Source organism: Nerophis ophidion, linkage group LG23 (assembly GCF_033978795.1).
Source record: "Nerophis ophidion isolate RoL-2023_Sa linkage group LG23, RoL_Noph_v1.0, whole genome shotgun sequence".
Lineage (NCBI taxonomy): Eukaryota > Metazoa > Chordata > Actinopteri > Syngnathiformes > Syngnathidae > Nerophis > Nerophis ophidion.
In genome coordinates, this window is record NC_084633.1 from 39,499,415 (window position 1) to 39,514,876 (window position 15,462).

General features: G+C 39.9%; 1 protein-coding gene across 6 annotated transcripts in view; it reads left to right on the top strand.

Annotated features, from left to right (window-relative positions):
• The first annotated feature begins 532 nt into the window (after positions 1–532).
• Positions 533–15,462, top strand: part of LOC133541251 (zinc finger CCCH domain-containing protein 7B-like) — an 83,588-nt gene continuing 68,658 nt past the window's right edge. For 3 of the 6 annotated variants that reach the window (XM_061884527.1, XM_061884528.1, XM_061884529.1), the window contains exons 1-6: positions 534–768; positions 1,003–1,062; positions 1,145–1,181; positions 7,348–7,545; positions 12,290–12,448; positions 15,381–15,449. In XM_061884527.1, the coding sequence (XP_061740511.1) occupies positions 1,004–1,062; positions 1,145–1,181; positions 7,348–7,545; positions 12,290–12,448; positions 15,381–15,449 (522 nt within the window). In that variant the 5' untranslated portion in view covers positions 534–768; position 1,003. Of the gene's footprint in view, positions 769–1,002; positions 1,063–1,144; positions 1,182–1,755; positions 3,005–7,347; positions 7,546–12,289; positions 12,449–15,380; positions 15,450–15,462 lie in introns of those variants that run through there. The other 3 variants (XM_061884531.1, XM_061884530.1, XM_061884532.1) reach the window with 3 other exon arrangements.

The window sequence follows — 15,462 nt, forward strand, 5'->3', positions numbered from 1 at the left end:
AAAAAAGGGGCAGATAAATATAAGAATATAATTCTTCCATCTGCTCCTTTCTGATCATGGAACTGTATAAGAAAAAAAAAGAAAAAAAACAATGAAAGTGTCAATTGTACGTGGCTTGTAAATATGCATTTTCATGAAAGGAATAAAAATAAATGATGATGATGAATAAAGTATTAAATATTGAAAATAATAATAAAAATAAAAATGAAAATAAAATAAAAATAAAAAGGGCTACCTAAATCATGTCAAAGATATTAATTTAAGGGCTTTTGTACTCTTAATCATCCTCCATGTCGAAGATTTGACCGCTCCGAGTTTAAATGTAAATACGGAAGTAAACCGGGGGGGCGGTGCTTGTTTACCGGAAGTGCTTGTCAACATTTGATTAAAGGTTTTAGAAGAATTTAGCACGCGTATTTACTCACATACACACATTTATATTTATATATTTACGTATGTTAGAATAAATGGGTGGGGGGGTTTGCGCGTAAATGAAGGAGAAGGGAGGGAACTTTGGTTCCCCTCCACTCCAGCAGGGGGCAGCAGTGCGCGCGTCGCCGCCACAGAAGAAGACAAAGTCCCATTCAGCATCTGGGCTGAGAGCACAAGTCATCATCTTCGACAAATCGAAACTTAACTGCTGGCCAACGATATTATTTCTTTCCAAATTGGCTCTCAGAGGTGGCAGAAGTTTTTGGTTTCGTTTTCTCCCTCGCCCATGACTCTAAAGTGAAGTTAGCAGTGGACCACTAAACTTCCGGACTAAAGGTGGGTGGCTTTAAAGTTGTGCCAATTAGTCCCGCCATTGTTGTCTTTTCTGCTGAATAACAGACGTCATTGCAACACAAGAAACTTACACACAATTAATCCAGCCATTGTTGTCTTATCTGCTGAACAACAGACGTCATTGCAACACAAGAAACTTACACACAATGTTGTGTCAGAGCTGCATGCTAATGGTGTTTATTAGTCTTTGTGTCCTGTTTGGTCTTCCTCTCCCAGAATGGACCCTTTAAGACAGAGACGCAGGAGAGCGATAGACGAAGCTCTGATGCACATGCGGTGAGTTCTTTTCATCCTCAACACAAAGTGAGTGCTTGGCCACCGATTGCATGGTTTCACATATCTCTGTTTTCCATTTCAGGTCTTCTCTAGTTCTTCCAGACCCTGAAGACTACCAGGTACAATTTGTGTTACCATGAATTGATTCAGCACCTTCAAAACCCTCAAATCTAGACTCCAAACATCCCAGAACAAGCTAGTCCGGTTACTTTTAGACCTCCACCCCAGATCACAACTTACTACAACCCACTTCTCCAAAGTGGGCTGGCTCAGGGTGGAGGACAGAGTAAAACAACTTGCACTGAGCCTAGTCTATAAAATCTGCTACACCTCCTTGTCAAACTACTTCCTTAACGTAAATGACCGCCATAACCACAACACCAGGTGGAGCTCCACAAACCACGTTAAACCCAGATTCCAATCTAACAAAGGTCTTAAAGGCCTACTGAAATGAAATTTTCTTATTTTAACGGGGATAGCAGGTCCATTCTACGGAAGCTAAAAATCGTGGCTGGAATACTGAAGTCCGCCCTGTGGAGGTTGGGTGCAGAGGCTTTGTGGGAACCTCTACCACAAAACTGCTGAAGGACTTGGGAGTCATGGGCCAGTGCCTGCGTACAGCAATCAAAGCAGCCGAAAAGAGCAGCCTGGCTCTGGCTGAAGAGGAATGACCCCAATTGTGCCCCAACTAGTGCATCAGGAGGTATGCGGTCAGGCAGAACAAAATCTGACTCAGGGAACCGGACGCCCCTGCCATGCATAGTCCCCTGATATGTCTGCCAACAAGGTGACTATTATGGCTAATTGGACTTGGGTCGCAAGCTCAGGTCTGATTATCCTGTAGCTGTCCGCCTCTGGAGAGGGTGTATAGTGTTAAAGGCCGAAACACCCAGTGACCCAGAGGAACACTACTGATGATGCGCACCCGTAAATTATTTTATCCTTCAGGTCTTCCATTCACGTTCACTGTTCACCTACAAGGCCACCAAGTGTATGTGCTCACAAAGGATGCAGACACCTCATTCTGTTTTAAATTCGTCTTAGGAGTCTTTTTACATGTTTTTAGGAGTATTTTTACGTGTTTTATGAGTTTTCTACGTGTTTTAGGATCTGTTTTTAAATTTGTTTTAGGAGTCTTTTACATGTTTTTAGGAGTATTTTTACGTGTTTTATGAGTTTTTTTACGTGTTTTAGGAGTCTTATTATGAGTTTTAGGAGTCTTGTTATGTGTTTTAGGAGTAATTTACGTTTTAGATGTCACTGTGCATCTCTTCGGACTCATTTTATGTGTTTTGGTTTTAATGTTTTAGAAGTCGGTTGTTGTGTTTGTAAATGTTTTACTCGTCATTTAATGTGTTAAGTCATTTTATGCATTTGTGTTTTGCACAAGAGGTAGAACATCTCACTCTGTGTTTTCTGGAATCTGTGTCATACTTGATCATTTTGCAATATTGCCATATTTTTGCTGAAAGTATTTAGTAGGGAACATCCACGATAAAGTTCGCAACTTTTGGTCGCTAACAGAAAAGCCCTGCCTTTACCGGAAGTCGCAGACGATGACGTCACCCGCTGAGGGCTCCTCGCATCCTTACATTGTTTTTAATGGGAGCCTCCAACCAAAAGAGCTATTCGGACGGAGAAAACAACAATTTCCCCATTAATTTCAGCGAGGATGAAAGATTTGTGTTTGAGGATATTGATAGCGATGGACTAGAAAAAAACAAAAAAAAACGCGATTGCATTGGGACGGATTCAGATGTTTTTAGGCACATTTACTAGGATAATTCTGGGAAATCCCTTATCTTTCTATTGTGTTGCTAGTGTTTTAGTGAGTTTAATAGTACCCGATAGTTGGAGGGGTGTGTCCACGGGTGTCTTGAGGCCAGTGTCTGATGGAAGTCGACGGCAGCAATATGGACGGCACAATCTCAGCTGATCCCCGGTAAGTGGCGACTTTTTACCACAATTTTCTCACCGAAAGCTGCCGGTTGACATTTGGTCGGGATCCATGTTCGCTTGACCGCTCTGATCCATAGTAAAGCTTCACCTCCGGGAATTTTAAACAAGGAATCCCCGTGTGTTTGTGTGGCTAAAGGCTAAAGCTTCCCAACTCCATCTTTCTACTTTGACTTCTCCAATATTAATTGAACAAATGGCAAAAGATTCAGCAACACAGATGTCCAAAATACTGTGTAATTATGCCGTTAAAGCAGACGACTTTTAGCTGTGTGTGTGCGCAGCGCTAGTACTTCCTAACAGTCCGTGACGTCACGCGTACACGTCATCATTCTGCGACGTTTTCAACAAGAAACTCCCGGGAAATTTAAAATTGCAATTTAGCAAAGTAAAAAGGCCGTATTGACATGTGTTGCAATATTAATATTTCATCATTGATATATAAACTATCAGACTGCGTGGTCGGTAGTAGTGGCTTTCAGTAGGCCTTTAACTCATTCTCTTTCTATGCCACATCAATGTTGATGCAATTGTTGATGACTGAAGTACTGATATCAAGCAAAGCTCCTTATCCCACCCCCCAGATTGTAAATAATTCAATGTATATACTATGATGATTAACCTGTGTGATGACTGTATTATGCTGATAGTATATATTTGTACCATGAATTGATTAACGTGGACCCCGACTTAAACAAGTTGAAAAACTTATTGGGGTGTTACCATTTAGTGGTCAATTGTACGGAATATGTACTGTACTGTGCAATCTACTATAATAAAAGTTTCAATCAATTCAATCAATCAAAACGTCGACCCTGACTTAAACAAGTTGAAAAACTTATTGGGGTGTTACCATTTAGTGGTCAATTGTACAGAATATGTACTGAACTGTGCAATCTACTAGGGCTGGGCTATATGGCCTTCTTTAATATCTCAATATTTTTAGGCCATATCGCGATATACGATATATATTATGATATTTTATATCATAATATATATGATATAAATATGATATATATAGGGACAACGTCCCTATATATATCATATTTTATATGATATATATAGGGACGGCGTGGCGCAGTGGGGAGAGTGTCCGTGCGCAACCCGAGGGTCACTGGTTCAAATCCCACCTAGAACCAACCTCGTCACGTCCGTTCTGTCCTGAGCAAGACACTTCACCTTTGCTCCTGATGGGTGCTGGTTGGCGCCTTGCATGGCAGCTCCCTCCATCAGTGTGTGAATGTGCGTGTGAATGGGTAAATGTGGAAGTAGTGTCAAAGCGCTTTGAGTACCTTGAAGGTAGAAAAGCGCTATACAAGTACAACCCATTTATCATTTATTTATATTTTGCCTTGGCCTTGAATGAACACTTGATGCATATAATCATGGCAGTATGATGATTCTATGTCTACATTAAAACATTCTTCTTCATAAAGCATTAATATATGCTACTTTTAAACTTTCATGCAGAGAAGGTAACCTAAATGCTGTTTAAGTTAATTTACATTTTATGGAAAGTGCATTATGTTTACTCAGCCAAAAGGGGACTATTTACTTTATTTGCATGATAAGAAAATGTATATATCGAATGCTTAGAGTAATTATAAGGCTCACTTTATTTGTAATTATTACATCTGTCTAAATAATTTGGTGACGTGACTGTTTTAATTGTATATATGACGGAAGGATCTGTGTGGTCAGGTGTTTTTTTGGAAGCAAGGTGTTATGGGTAATGTGTCAGGTGCGGTGGAATCATGCCACACAGTTTTTTGTGTGAATTATATTTATATAGCGCTTTTCTCTAGTGACTCAAAGCGCTTTACATAGTGAAACCCAATATCCAAGTTACATTTAAACCAGCGTGGGTGGCACTGGGAGCAGGTGGGTAAAGTGTCTTGCCCAAGGACACAACGGCAGTGACTAGGATGGCGGAAGCGGGAATCAAACCCGCAACCCTCAAGTTGCTGGCACGGCCACTCTACCAACCGAGATATACCGCCCCACTCTTACTTTTTCTTACTCTTACTTTTTCTAACTTTTAGTGCAACAAACTCTCTTTATTTTGTCATTCATTTGTTCCCACATAGTGACTGTTTTACGTTTTGAATGATTAAGTTCACAAATAAACCATACACACGAAGAGGAACGTCTGGAGTTTTGTTTTGTTGTTCCCACAAGAAGTGGAGTGAAGGTAGAAAGTAGAGGAGCGTCAAGCTAAGACTACTTTAGGAATCTACAGAAGGAAATCCCAATTAAGTCAATTGACCAAAACTGTATTTATTAAACAGCCATTAAGCAGTGGCACAAACGTTCATGTCATTTCCAAAACAGAAAGTGCAAGATTGTCAGAGACATTTTAAGTGTCAAATATAAATGAGCTGCATACAGTAATAGGAAATCAAATAGTATTTGTTATTCACTATGTGGTAGGTTACTACGGACATTATGAAATCCTCTTCATTCTTTAGCAGGTGACTTTTCAAATGATGCTACATATCAGCAGTAATGCTACTTTTTATAGCAACGCTTTTGCCCCACACTTGACAAATTACGGTTGTCTGTTCGACATATTCCCACTTGAAGCCAAACTACAGCCAGACGATGGACCTCCTGCTGTTTTTATTGGGAATTCATTCTTCCTTCATCCGTACCTTCTTTCTCTCGTATTACCACTCGCATGGCTCCGCTAGCATCACAGCTAACGTTACCCATGCTGCTACCTCTCTGCTGGGCGAGGGCGTATACGTATGTGACGTGTGACGTGACGTGTGTAAGAAGGTGCGCTTGTCTCTGCGAAGGAGAGACAGGAAAGAGCGAGGAGAGCCTGTCATGTAATGCCAGCAGCTAAAAGCAACTGCGTGAGGAGGTATACTCCAATATCACCATACAGTCATTTTCTATATCGCACAGACAAACCCGCGATATATCGTGTATATCGATATATCGCCCAGCCCTACAATCTACTAATAAAAGTTTCAATCTATCAATCAAATGTTACATGTTTCCCCTCCTTGATAGAAACTTTTATTAGTAGATTGCACAGTACAGTACATATTCCGTACAATTGACACCCCAATACATTTTTCAACTTGTTTAAGTCGGGGTCCACGTAAATCAATTCATCCATCCATCCATCTTCTTCCACCTACCCAAGGTCGGGTCGCGGGGGCAGCAGCCTAAGCAGGGAAGCCCAGACTTTCCTCTCCCCAGCCACTTCGTCCAGCTCTTTCCGGGGGATCCCGAGATGTTCCCCGGCCAGCCGGGAGACATAGTCTTCCCAACGTGTCCTGGGTCTCCCTCGTGGCCTCCTACCGGTCGGACGTGCCCCAAGGGAGGTGTTTGTGTGGCATCCTGACCAGATGCCCAAACCACCTCATCTGGCTCCTCTCCATGTGGAGGATCAGCGGCTTTACTTTGAGTTCCTCCCGGATGGCAGAGCTTCTCACCCTATCTCTAAGGGAGAGCCCTGGCGGAGGAAACTCATTTGGGCCACTTGTACCCATGATCTTGTCCTTTTCCATCATAACCCAAAGCTTATGACCTTAGGTGAGGATGGGAACGTAGATCGACCGGTAAAGTGAGAGCTTTGCCTTCCGGCTCAGCTCCTTCTTCACCACAACGGATATCACCAATGTGGTGATATCCTTTAGAGATTGATGTCGGTTTTTTATACAGTGCCCTCTGAGGGATTGAAGGTCACGGTCACTCAATGTTGGTTTCCGTCCATGCCGCTTACGTGAAATGATTTCTCCAGATTCTCTGAACCTTTTGATGATATCATGGAGCGTAGATGTTGAAATCCCTAAATTTCTTGCAATTGCACTTTGAGAAACGTTGTTCATAAACTGTTTGACTATTTGCTCACGCAGTTGTGGACAAAGGGGTGTACCTCGCCCCATCCTTTCTTGTGAAAGACTGAGCATTTTTTGGGAAGCTGTTTTTATACCCAATCATGGCACCCACCTGTTCCCAATTAGCCTGCACACCTGTGGGATGTTCCCAATAAGTGTTTGATGAGCATTCCTCAACTTTATCAGTATTTATTGCCACCTTTCCCAACTTCTTTGTCACTTGTTGCCGGCATCCAATTCTAAAGTTAATGATTATTTGCAAAAAAAAAAGTTTATGAGTTTGAACATCAAATATGTTGTCTTTGTAGCATATTCAACTGAATATGGGTTGAAAAGGATTTGCAAATCATTGTATTCTGTTTATATTTACATCTAACACAATTTCCCAACTCTTATGGAAACGGGGTTTGTAAAAGTCTACTTGGTAACAGTTTAGGTACTCGCGTCTCCTCACCTCATCCACACCTTTTCTCCTTAGGACTTCCTGGTCAAGTTGGTGTGCAACCTTCTCGACGAGGGCAAGTGCTGCTTCACAGATGGCTTGGGGAATCAAGCCGTGAAGGAGTTCAGCGAAGGCTTGAGTGTTTCCCACTACGCCGCGGCAAAAGGAATCCAGATCCCTCAGGCTTTACTGGGGACTCTGTACTTCAACCGGGCCACCGCCTACCACAGCATGGTGAGATGAAGCGCTTTGGATCTTGTGGCGATAAATTCTTCTACAAGATAAAGGCCAAGGCAGTAAATATAGAAAAGGTACAGACAATTGGGCAAGTGTAAAGTGGACTTCATGTGCTCCTGTGTTACAGTTAGAGCTTGTACCTTTCATTGTCCAAGCATGCGAGATTTTACACCAAAATATCATCCATTTTATAGCTTGAGGTATAGCTTGGTTGGTAAAGTGGCTGTGCCAGCAAATTGAATGTTGCAGGTTTGATTCCCGCTTCTGCAATCCTAGTTACTGCCGTCGTGTCCTTGGGCAAGACACTTTACCCACTTGCTTCCGGTGCCACCCACACTGTAACTTAGATATTGGGTATCAATAATAATAATAATAATAATACATTTTATTTGTAAAAAAAGCACTTTACGTTGAGTAAACAACCTCAAAGTGCCAGAGTGTAAAAAATAGTATTAATAAAAATAAATAAAATATAAAACTAGAAACAGCCCAAAGGCTACAACCAGCATGCATGTCTATATAAAGGCTTTTTTAAAAAGATGGGTTTTTAAGCCTTTTTTAAAAGCATCCACAGTCTGAGGTGCCCTCAGGTGGTCAAGGAGAGCGTTCCACAGACTGGGAGCAGCGGAGCAGAAAGCCCGGTCTCCCATTGTTCGAAGCTTTGTCCGTGGAGGTTGGAGGAGGTTAGCCTGTATGGAGCGGAGGTGTCGTGTGGAGGATTTGGGGGTGAGCAGTTCCTTGAGGTAGAGGGGGGCATTTCCATGGAGGCACTGGTTAGTTAGTAGCGAGATTTTTAATTCAATCCTGGATGGAACAGGAAGCCAGTGAAGGGATTTGAGAGTTGGTGTGATGTGGTCATGTATCACTATGTAAAGCGCTTTGAGTCACTAGAGTAAAGCGCTATATAAATGTAATTCACTTCACTTCACAATTTATTATCATTGTTGTGTATGTCCAAGCATTCGCACATGTGGGATTCTACACCAAAATATCATCTATTTATTGTTATTATTATTGTTGTGTATGTCCAAGCATTCACGCGTGGGATTCTACACCAAAATATAATCTATTTGTTTTTATTATAATTATTTTGTATGTCCAAGCAGTCACACATGTGGGATTCTACACCAAAATATCATCAATTTATTTTTATTATTGTGTATTTTAATTTTCCTGAGGGAACTCTCCTGAAGTAATCAACAAAGTACTATCTATCTGTACAAGCATTCACACATGTGGGATTTCACACCAAAATAGCATTTATTTATTATTATTATTGTGTGAATGTCCAAGCATTCTCACACAGAAGATTCTACACCAAAATATTATCCACTTATTGTTATTTCTATAATTATTATTTTTATTTTTATTACTTTGTGATTGTCCATAAGATTGTACACCAAAATATCATCTATTTATTATTGACATTTATATTATTATTATTGTGTATGTCCAGGCATTCACACATGTGGGATTCTACATAAAAATATCAACTATTTATTATTATAATTATTTTGTATGTCCAAGCATTCATCATACATGTGGGATTCTACACCAAAATATCATCTATTTATTATTATTATAATGAGTATTATTGTGTATGTGCAAGCATTCACACGTGTGGAATTCCACACCAAAATATCATCTATTTATTATTATTATTATTTTTATTATTGTGTGAATGTCCAAGCATTGTCACACGTAAGATTCTACACCAAAATATTATCTATTTATTGTTATTATTATTGTTACTTCCTCCAAATAGCACTGACACAATGGCTTTCTTTGACTGATTTATTGAAGGCTTCCTTTCCCTTCAATTCACCGTGAAAACTGTTAATAAAATAAAGCACGTTACAAAGGTAAAAATAACATGCACAGCATGTGGCGCAAACATTTTACCGAAGTAAAATACAAACAGAAATGACAAATACCTCGTTGGCCTGCATGCTTCCTTTAGGAGGAAATTGTGATCTTCTGGCTCTTATAGCCCAAACGCTGAAAGTCCTTGTGACACTTTTTAGTCCTTGTTACTCATACCCGGAAGTAGCTTCCTTATATCCGTTCACAGATCAATCGAGACACTTCAAAACAAACGCATGCCCACAAACCCAACAAAAAGGCATGAAATTATATTTTTAACCATAGTAACTTAAATAATCCCTTCTTATGAACTTTTATACATTTGGATTTAAATTCCCTTTTATGAACTTAACTTATTCTGTTTTTAGAGAAATCAAACAAATTATAAATATTAGTCGCAACAGTTACAATTATTATTATTATTATTATTATTGTGTAAATGTCCATAAGATTCTAAACTAAAATATTATCTATTTATTATCGTTATTAATATCCATCCATCCATCCATTTTCTACCGCTTATTCCCTTTCGGGGTCGCGGGGGGCGCTGACGCCTATCTCAGCTACAATCGGGCGGAAGGCGGGGTACACCCTGGACAAGTCGCCACCTCATCGCAGGGCCAACACAGATAGACAGACAACATTCACACTCTCATTCACACACTATTATTATGATTATTATTATTATAATTATTATTATTATTGTTTGAATGTCCAAGCATTCTCACATGTAACATTCTACACCAAAAGATTATCTATTTATTGTTGTTATTATTATTATTATTATTATTGTGTGTATGTCCATAAGATTCTACACCAAAATATTATCTATTTATTATCGTTATTATTATTATTATTGTTGTTATTATTATTATTATTGTTTGAATGTCCAAGCATTCTCACATGTAAGATTCTACAACAAAATATCATCTATTTATTGTTGTTTTTATTATTATTATTATTATTATTATTGTGTGAATGTCCATAAGATTCTACACAAAAATATCATCAATTATTCTTCTTCTTATTATTATTGTTTTAATCTTCAAGCATTCTTACACGCACAGTAAGATTCTACACCAAAATATTATCCAGTTGTTATTTTTATAATAATAATAATTATTATTATTATTTTGTGAATGTCCATAAGATTGTACACCAAAATATCATCTATTTATTATTGTCATTATTATTATTATTGTTTGAATGTCCAAGCATTCTTACATGCACAATAAGATTCTACACCAAAATATTATCCAGTTATTGTTATTTTTATAATAATAATTATCATTATTGATGGCAGGGTTCCATATTCATCCCACTCTCCTTTGTGGAGGGAGTCCGTTCCGATCCGGTGGCCATGTACTGCTCGCCTGTGTATCGGCTGGGGACATCTCTGCGCTGCTGATCAGCCTCCTCTTGGGATGGTTTACTGCTGGCTCCGCTGTGAACGGGACTCTCGCTGCTGTGTTGGATCCGCTCTGGACTGGACTCTCGCGACTGTGTTGGATCCATTATGGATTGATCTTTCACAGTATCATGTTCTCATAGTCATCATTGTCACCGACGTCCCACTGGGTCATTATTGTCACCGATGTCCCACTGGGTGTGAGTTTTCCTTGCCCTTATGTGGGCCTACCGTGGATGTCGTAGTGGTTTGTGCAGCCCTTTGAGACACTAGTGATTTAGGGCTATATAAGTAAACATTGATTGATTGAAGAGTGGGTGTTGTGAATTGGAAATCATTTTCTTAGCTTTTTTCCTAACTGCCCACTCATAGATGCTCTGTATAGGCTCATATTCTTTCCTCCCTACGATTTTCATTGCCGTTTTATGAGTGCCGGCCAGTTTGCTTTTTAGCTTAACGGTTAGGTTGCCAGTATATATATACTGTATATACATATGTATATATACATATATATATATATATATATATATATATATATATATATATATATATATATATATATATATATATATATATATATGTGTATGTATGTATGTAGCCGGTATATCTATCTATGTGTATATGCATATATATTGTATTTTTCAGTGTATAAGTCGCACTGGCCGAAAATGCATAATAAAGAAGGAAAAAAAGATATATAAGTCGCACTGAGGCATAAAAACCAACAGAGAAGGTGCCTGCTATGTTAACCTAACATATTATGGTAAGAGTCATTCAAATAACTGTAACATATAGAACATGCTATACCTTTACCAAACAATCTATCACTCCTAATCGCTAAATCCCATGAAATCTTATACGTCTAGTCTCTTACGTGAATGAGATAAATAATATTATTTGATATTTTACGGTAATGTGTTAATAATTTCACACATAAGTCGCTCCTGAGTATAAGTCGCACTCCTGGACAAACTATGAAAAAAACTGCGACTTATAGTCCGAAAAATACGGTGTGTATACATATATATACACACACACACACACACATCGACAGATATACCGGCCTTCAGACACATTGTTTTCTCTAAATGTGGCCCCCGAGTCAAAATAATTGCCTAGGCCTGCCTTAAATTCTCAAAATTTTGCATAATTTTTAAACCTGATTCCGACCTTTCAAGCATCCACCCACACTGCACTTCCCATAAATTCCCTTTCCCAAAATTCCCAGATTTAGTACAGTCATGATCAAAATGTATTTTTGCTGTTAATTTGCTGACTGGAGCCAGTGTGTGGTTTTCGATATTGAAATTTTTGAGCATTTTTCTCATGTTGAGATGTTTTTATTGGCCATAAGCTCCAATCATCAAAACACTCAAGAATGACATGGTTGAAACACGTCACTGTGTGGGATTTCTAATCCAGAAGTATGACTTGAATGTGTTTTTTTTTTGTTTGTCTGGTTTGACGCAGAGGCAATACAATGAAGGAGTGAAGGACTGTGACAAAGCCCTGGAAGTTTGTGAAGAGAAACAGCGGGCGCGCTACTTGAAGGCGCTCTGTTTGAAGCAGCTTGGCAAGCACAAGGAGGCGTATGACTGCACAACTGCCTGCATGCTCACCACACATCAGGTAAAGGTGTACGACCCCAGCGGTGCCTGCATGCTCACCACCATACTTGCCAACCCTCCCGGATTTTCCGGGAGACTCCCGAAATTCAGCGCCTCTCCCGAAAACCTCCTGGGACAAATTTTCTCCCGAAAATCTCTCGAAATTCAGGCGGAGCTGGAGGCCACGCCCCCTCCAGCCCCATGCGGACCTGAGTGATGTGTCGACAGCCTGTTTTCACGTCCGCTTTCCCACAATATAAACAGCGTGCCTGCCCAATGACGTTATAACTGTAGAATGATCGAGGGCGAGTTTTTAGTTTCTTATGTGGGTTTATTGTTAGGCAGTTTCATTAACGTCCTCCCAGCGCAGTAACAACACAAAACAACAGCAGTCACGTTTTCGTAAACAGCAATGTTGTGACACTCTTAAACAAGACAATACTGCCATCTACTGCACGTTTTGGGTCATGCTAGGGAAAGATGGAAGATTCCAGACTCTAGTGCATTTGATCAAAGCACTTTTGTGCGTGCCACACAGCAACGCATCATCAGAGAGGGTTTTCAGCATGATTAAAGAAATAGTGACGGATAATAGAACAAGGATGGACAATTCAACCCTTAACTCAACAATGAGTAGATGAGTGTTATGTGTGTTTATATGTGTAAATAAATGAACACTGAAATTAAAGTATTTCTCTTATATATATATATATATATATATATATATATATATATATATATATATATATATATATATATATATATATAAAGAAATACTTGACTTTCAGTGAATTCTAGCTATATATATATTTTTTTTAATTATATATATATATATATATGTATATATATATTAGAGATGCGTGAATAGGCAATCATATCATCCGCAACCGCATCACTAAAGTCATCATCCACCCGCCATCCACCCGAACCAACATTTTATCAGAACTGCAATCGCCTGCCACCCGCCCGTTGTTGTATATCCGGAGTTGGCGACCTTTACCACTAAAAGAGCTAGTTTGACCCGTGTCACAAAGTAAAGAAGGCAATGGGAGCCGCTAACGTTCTCGCGAATATCCGATGGTGATCATTCAGATAACAGGAATAAGGGCGTGCTGTGAAGCCGTTGCCTTTGACACCTTCAACAACATGTACGAACCGTTTGCCAGTCCAGCAACATGCTGTATGAAACTTACACAAACACACGTACAAGATTGAAGGGCATACTGGGTGATACAGAGTACACTAATGGTTGTGATATAAACAATTTTAACACTCTTACTAATATGCGCCACGCTGTGAAGCCACACCAAACAAGAATGACAAACACATTTCGGGAGAACATCCTCACAGTAACACAGCATAAACGCAACACAACAAATACCCAGAATCCTTTGCATCCTTGACAATTACTGAGTAACTTTACACCCCCGCGCTCCCAACCCCGCCCACCTTACCGACTCACGGGGGGTGGGGGGGGTTAAAGTTACTCAGTAAGTGTCATGGATGCAACGGATTCGGGGTATTTGTTGTGTTACGTTTATGTTGTGTTACTGTGAGGATGTTCTCCCGAAATGTGTTTGTCATTCTTGTTTGTTGTGGCTTCACAGCGTGGCGCATATTAGTAAGAGTGTCAAAATTGTTTATATCACAACCATTAGTGTACTCTGTATCACCCGGTATGCCTTGCAGTCGTGTGCGTGAGTCAGTGGAAGCCACACACAACATATTTCTGGACTTGCAAGTATATTATACATGTTGTAAAAGGCATCAAAGGCAAAGGCTTCATAGCACGCCCCAATTCTTATTAACTGGGTGACTGCCGGCAGACATTCTTGAGAATATTCACGCCAACTAATGTCTTCTTCGCTTTGTGACACGGCTCCAAAATGGCTCTTTGAACGGTAAAAGTTATCTATCTCTGACCATGTATATCATATATTTCCAAATGGTTCAACCGCCACCCACCCAAATCTATTTAAAGTCAATTTTTTCGTCATGTCACCTGCCCGACCCGCGGTTTATCCGCGGATGAGATCGCAAACCGCGCATCTCTAATATATATATATATATATATATATATATATATATATATATATATATATATATATATACATATATATATATATATATAGCTATAATTCACTGAAAGTCAAGTATTTCTTATATATATGTATATATGTGTATATACGGTGGTAGAGGGGTTAGTGTGTCTGCCCCACAATACGAAGGTCCTGCAGTCCTGGGTTCAATCCCAGGCTCGGGATCTTTCTGTGTGAAGTTTGCATGTTCTCCCCGTGAATGCGTGGGTTCCCTCCGGGTACTCCGGCTTCCTCCCACCTCCAAAGACATGCACCTGGGGATAGGTTGATTGGCAACACTAAATGGTCCCTAGTGTGTGAGTGTGAATGTTGTCTGTCTACCTGTGTTGGCCCTGCGATGAGGTGGCGACTTGTCCAGGGTGTACCCTGCCTTCTGCCCGGTTGTAGCTGAGATAGGCGCCAGCGCCCCCCGCGACCCCAAAAGGGAATAAGCGGTAGAAAATGGATGGAAAAAATGTATATATATATATGTATATGTGTATATATATATATATATATATATATATGTATATATATATGAAATACTTGGTAAATTCTAGCTGTAAATATACTCCTCCCTTCTTAACCACGCCCCCAACCACGCACCCGCCCTACCCTCAACCACGCCCCTCCCCCACACACCATCCCCCACCTCCCGAAATCGGAGGTCTCAAAGTTGGCAAGTGTACTCACCACACATCAGGTAAAGTCGATGAAAAGTGACGAAAAACGGCTTTTCTGCCAAGACAAATGGGATATGATGATTGGTTTGAAGGTTTTGCACAAGAAAAAAAAAAAAAAATTGTTCATTTGGGTGTGTTTTCTCAAGCAGTGTGATCATGACTTGACTGGAATGGGCATTACTTGAATTCACAGGACAAACACGTGAAGGAACTTGCAGAGGAACTTGCCAACCACCTGGGACTGAAAAAACGAAAGGCCTATGTGAGCAAATGTC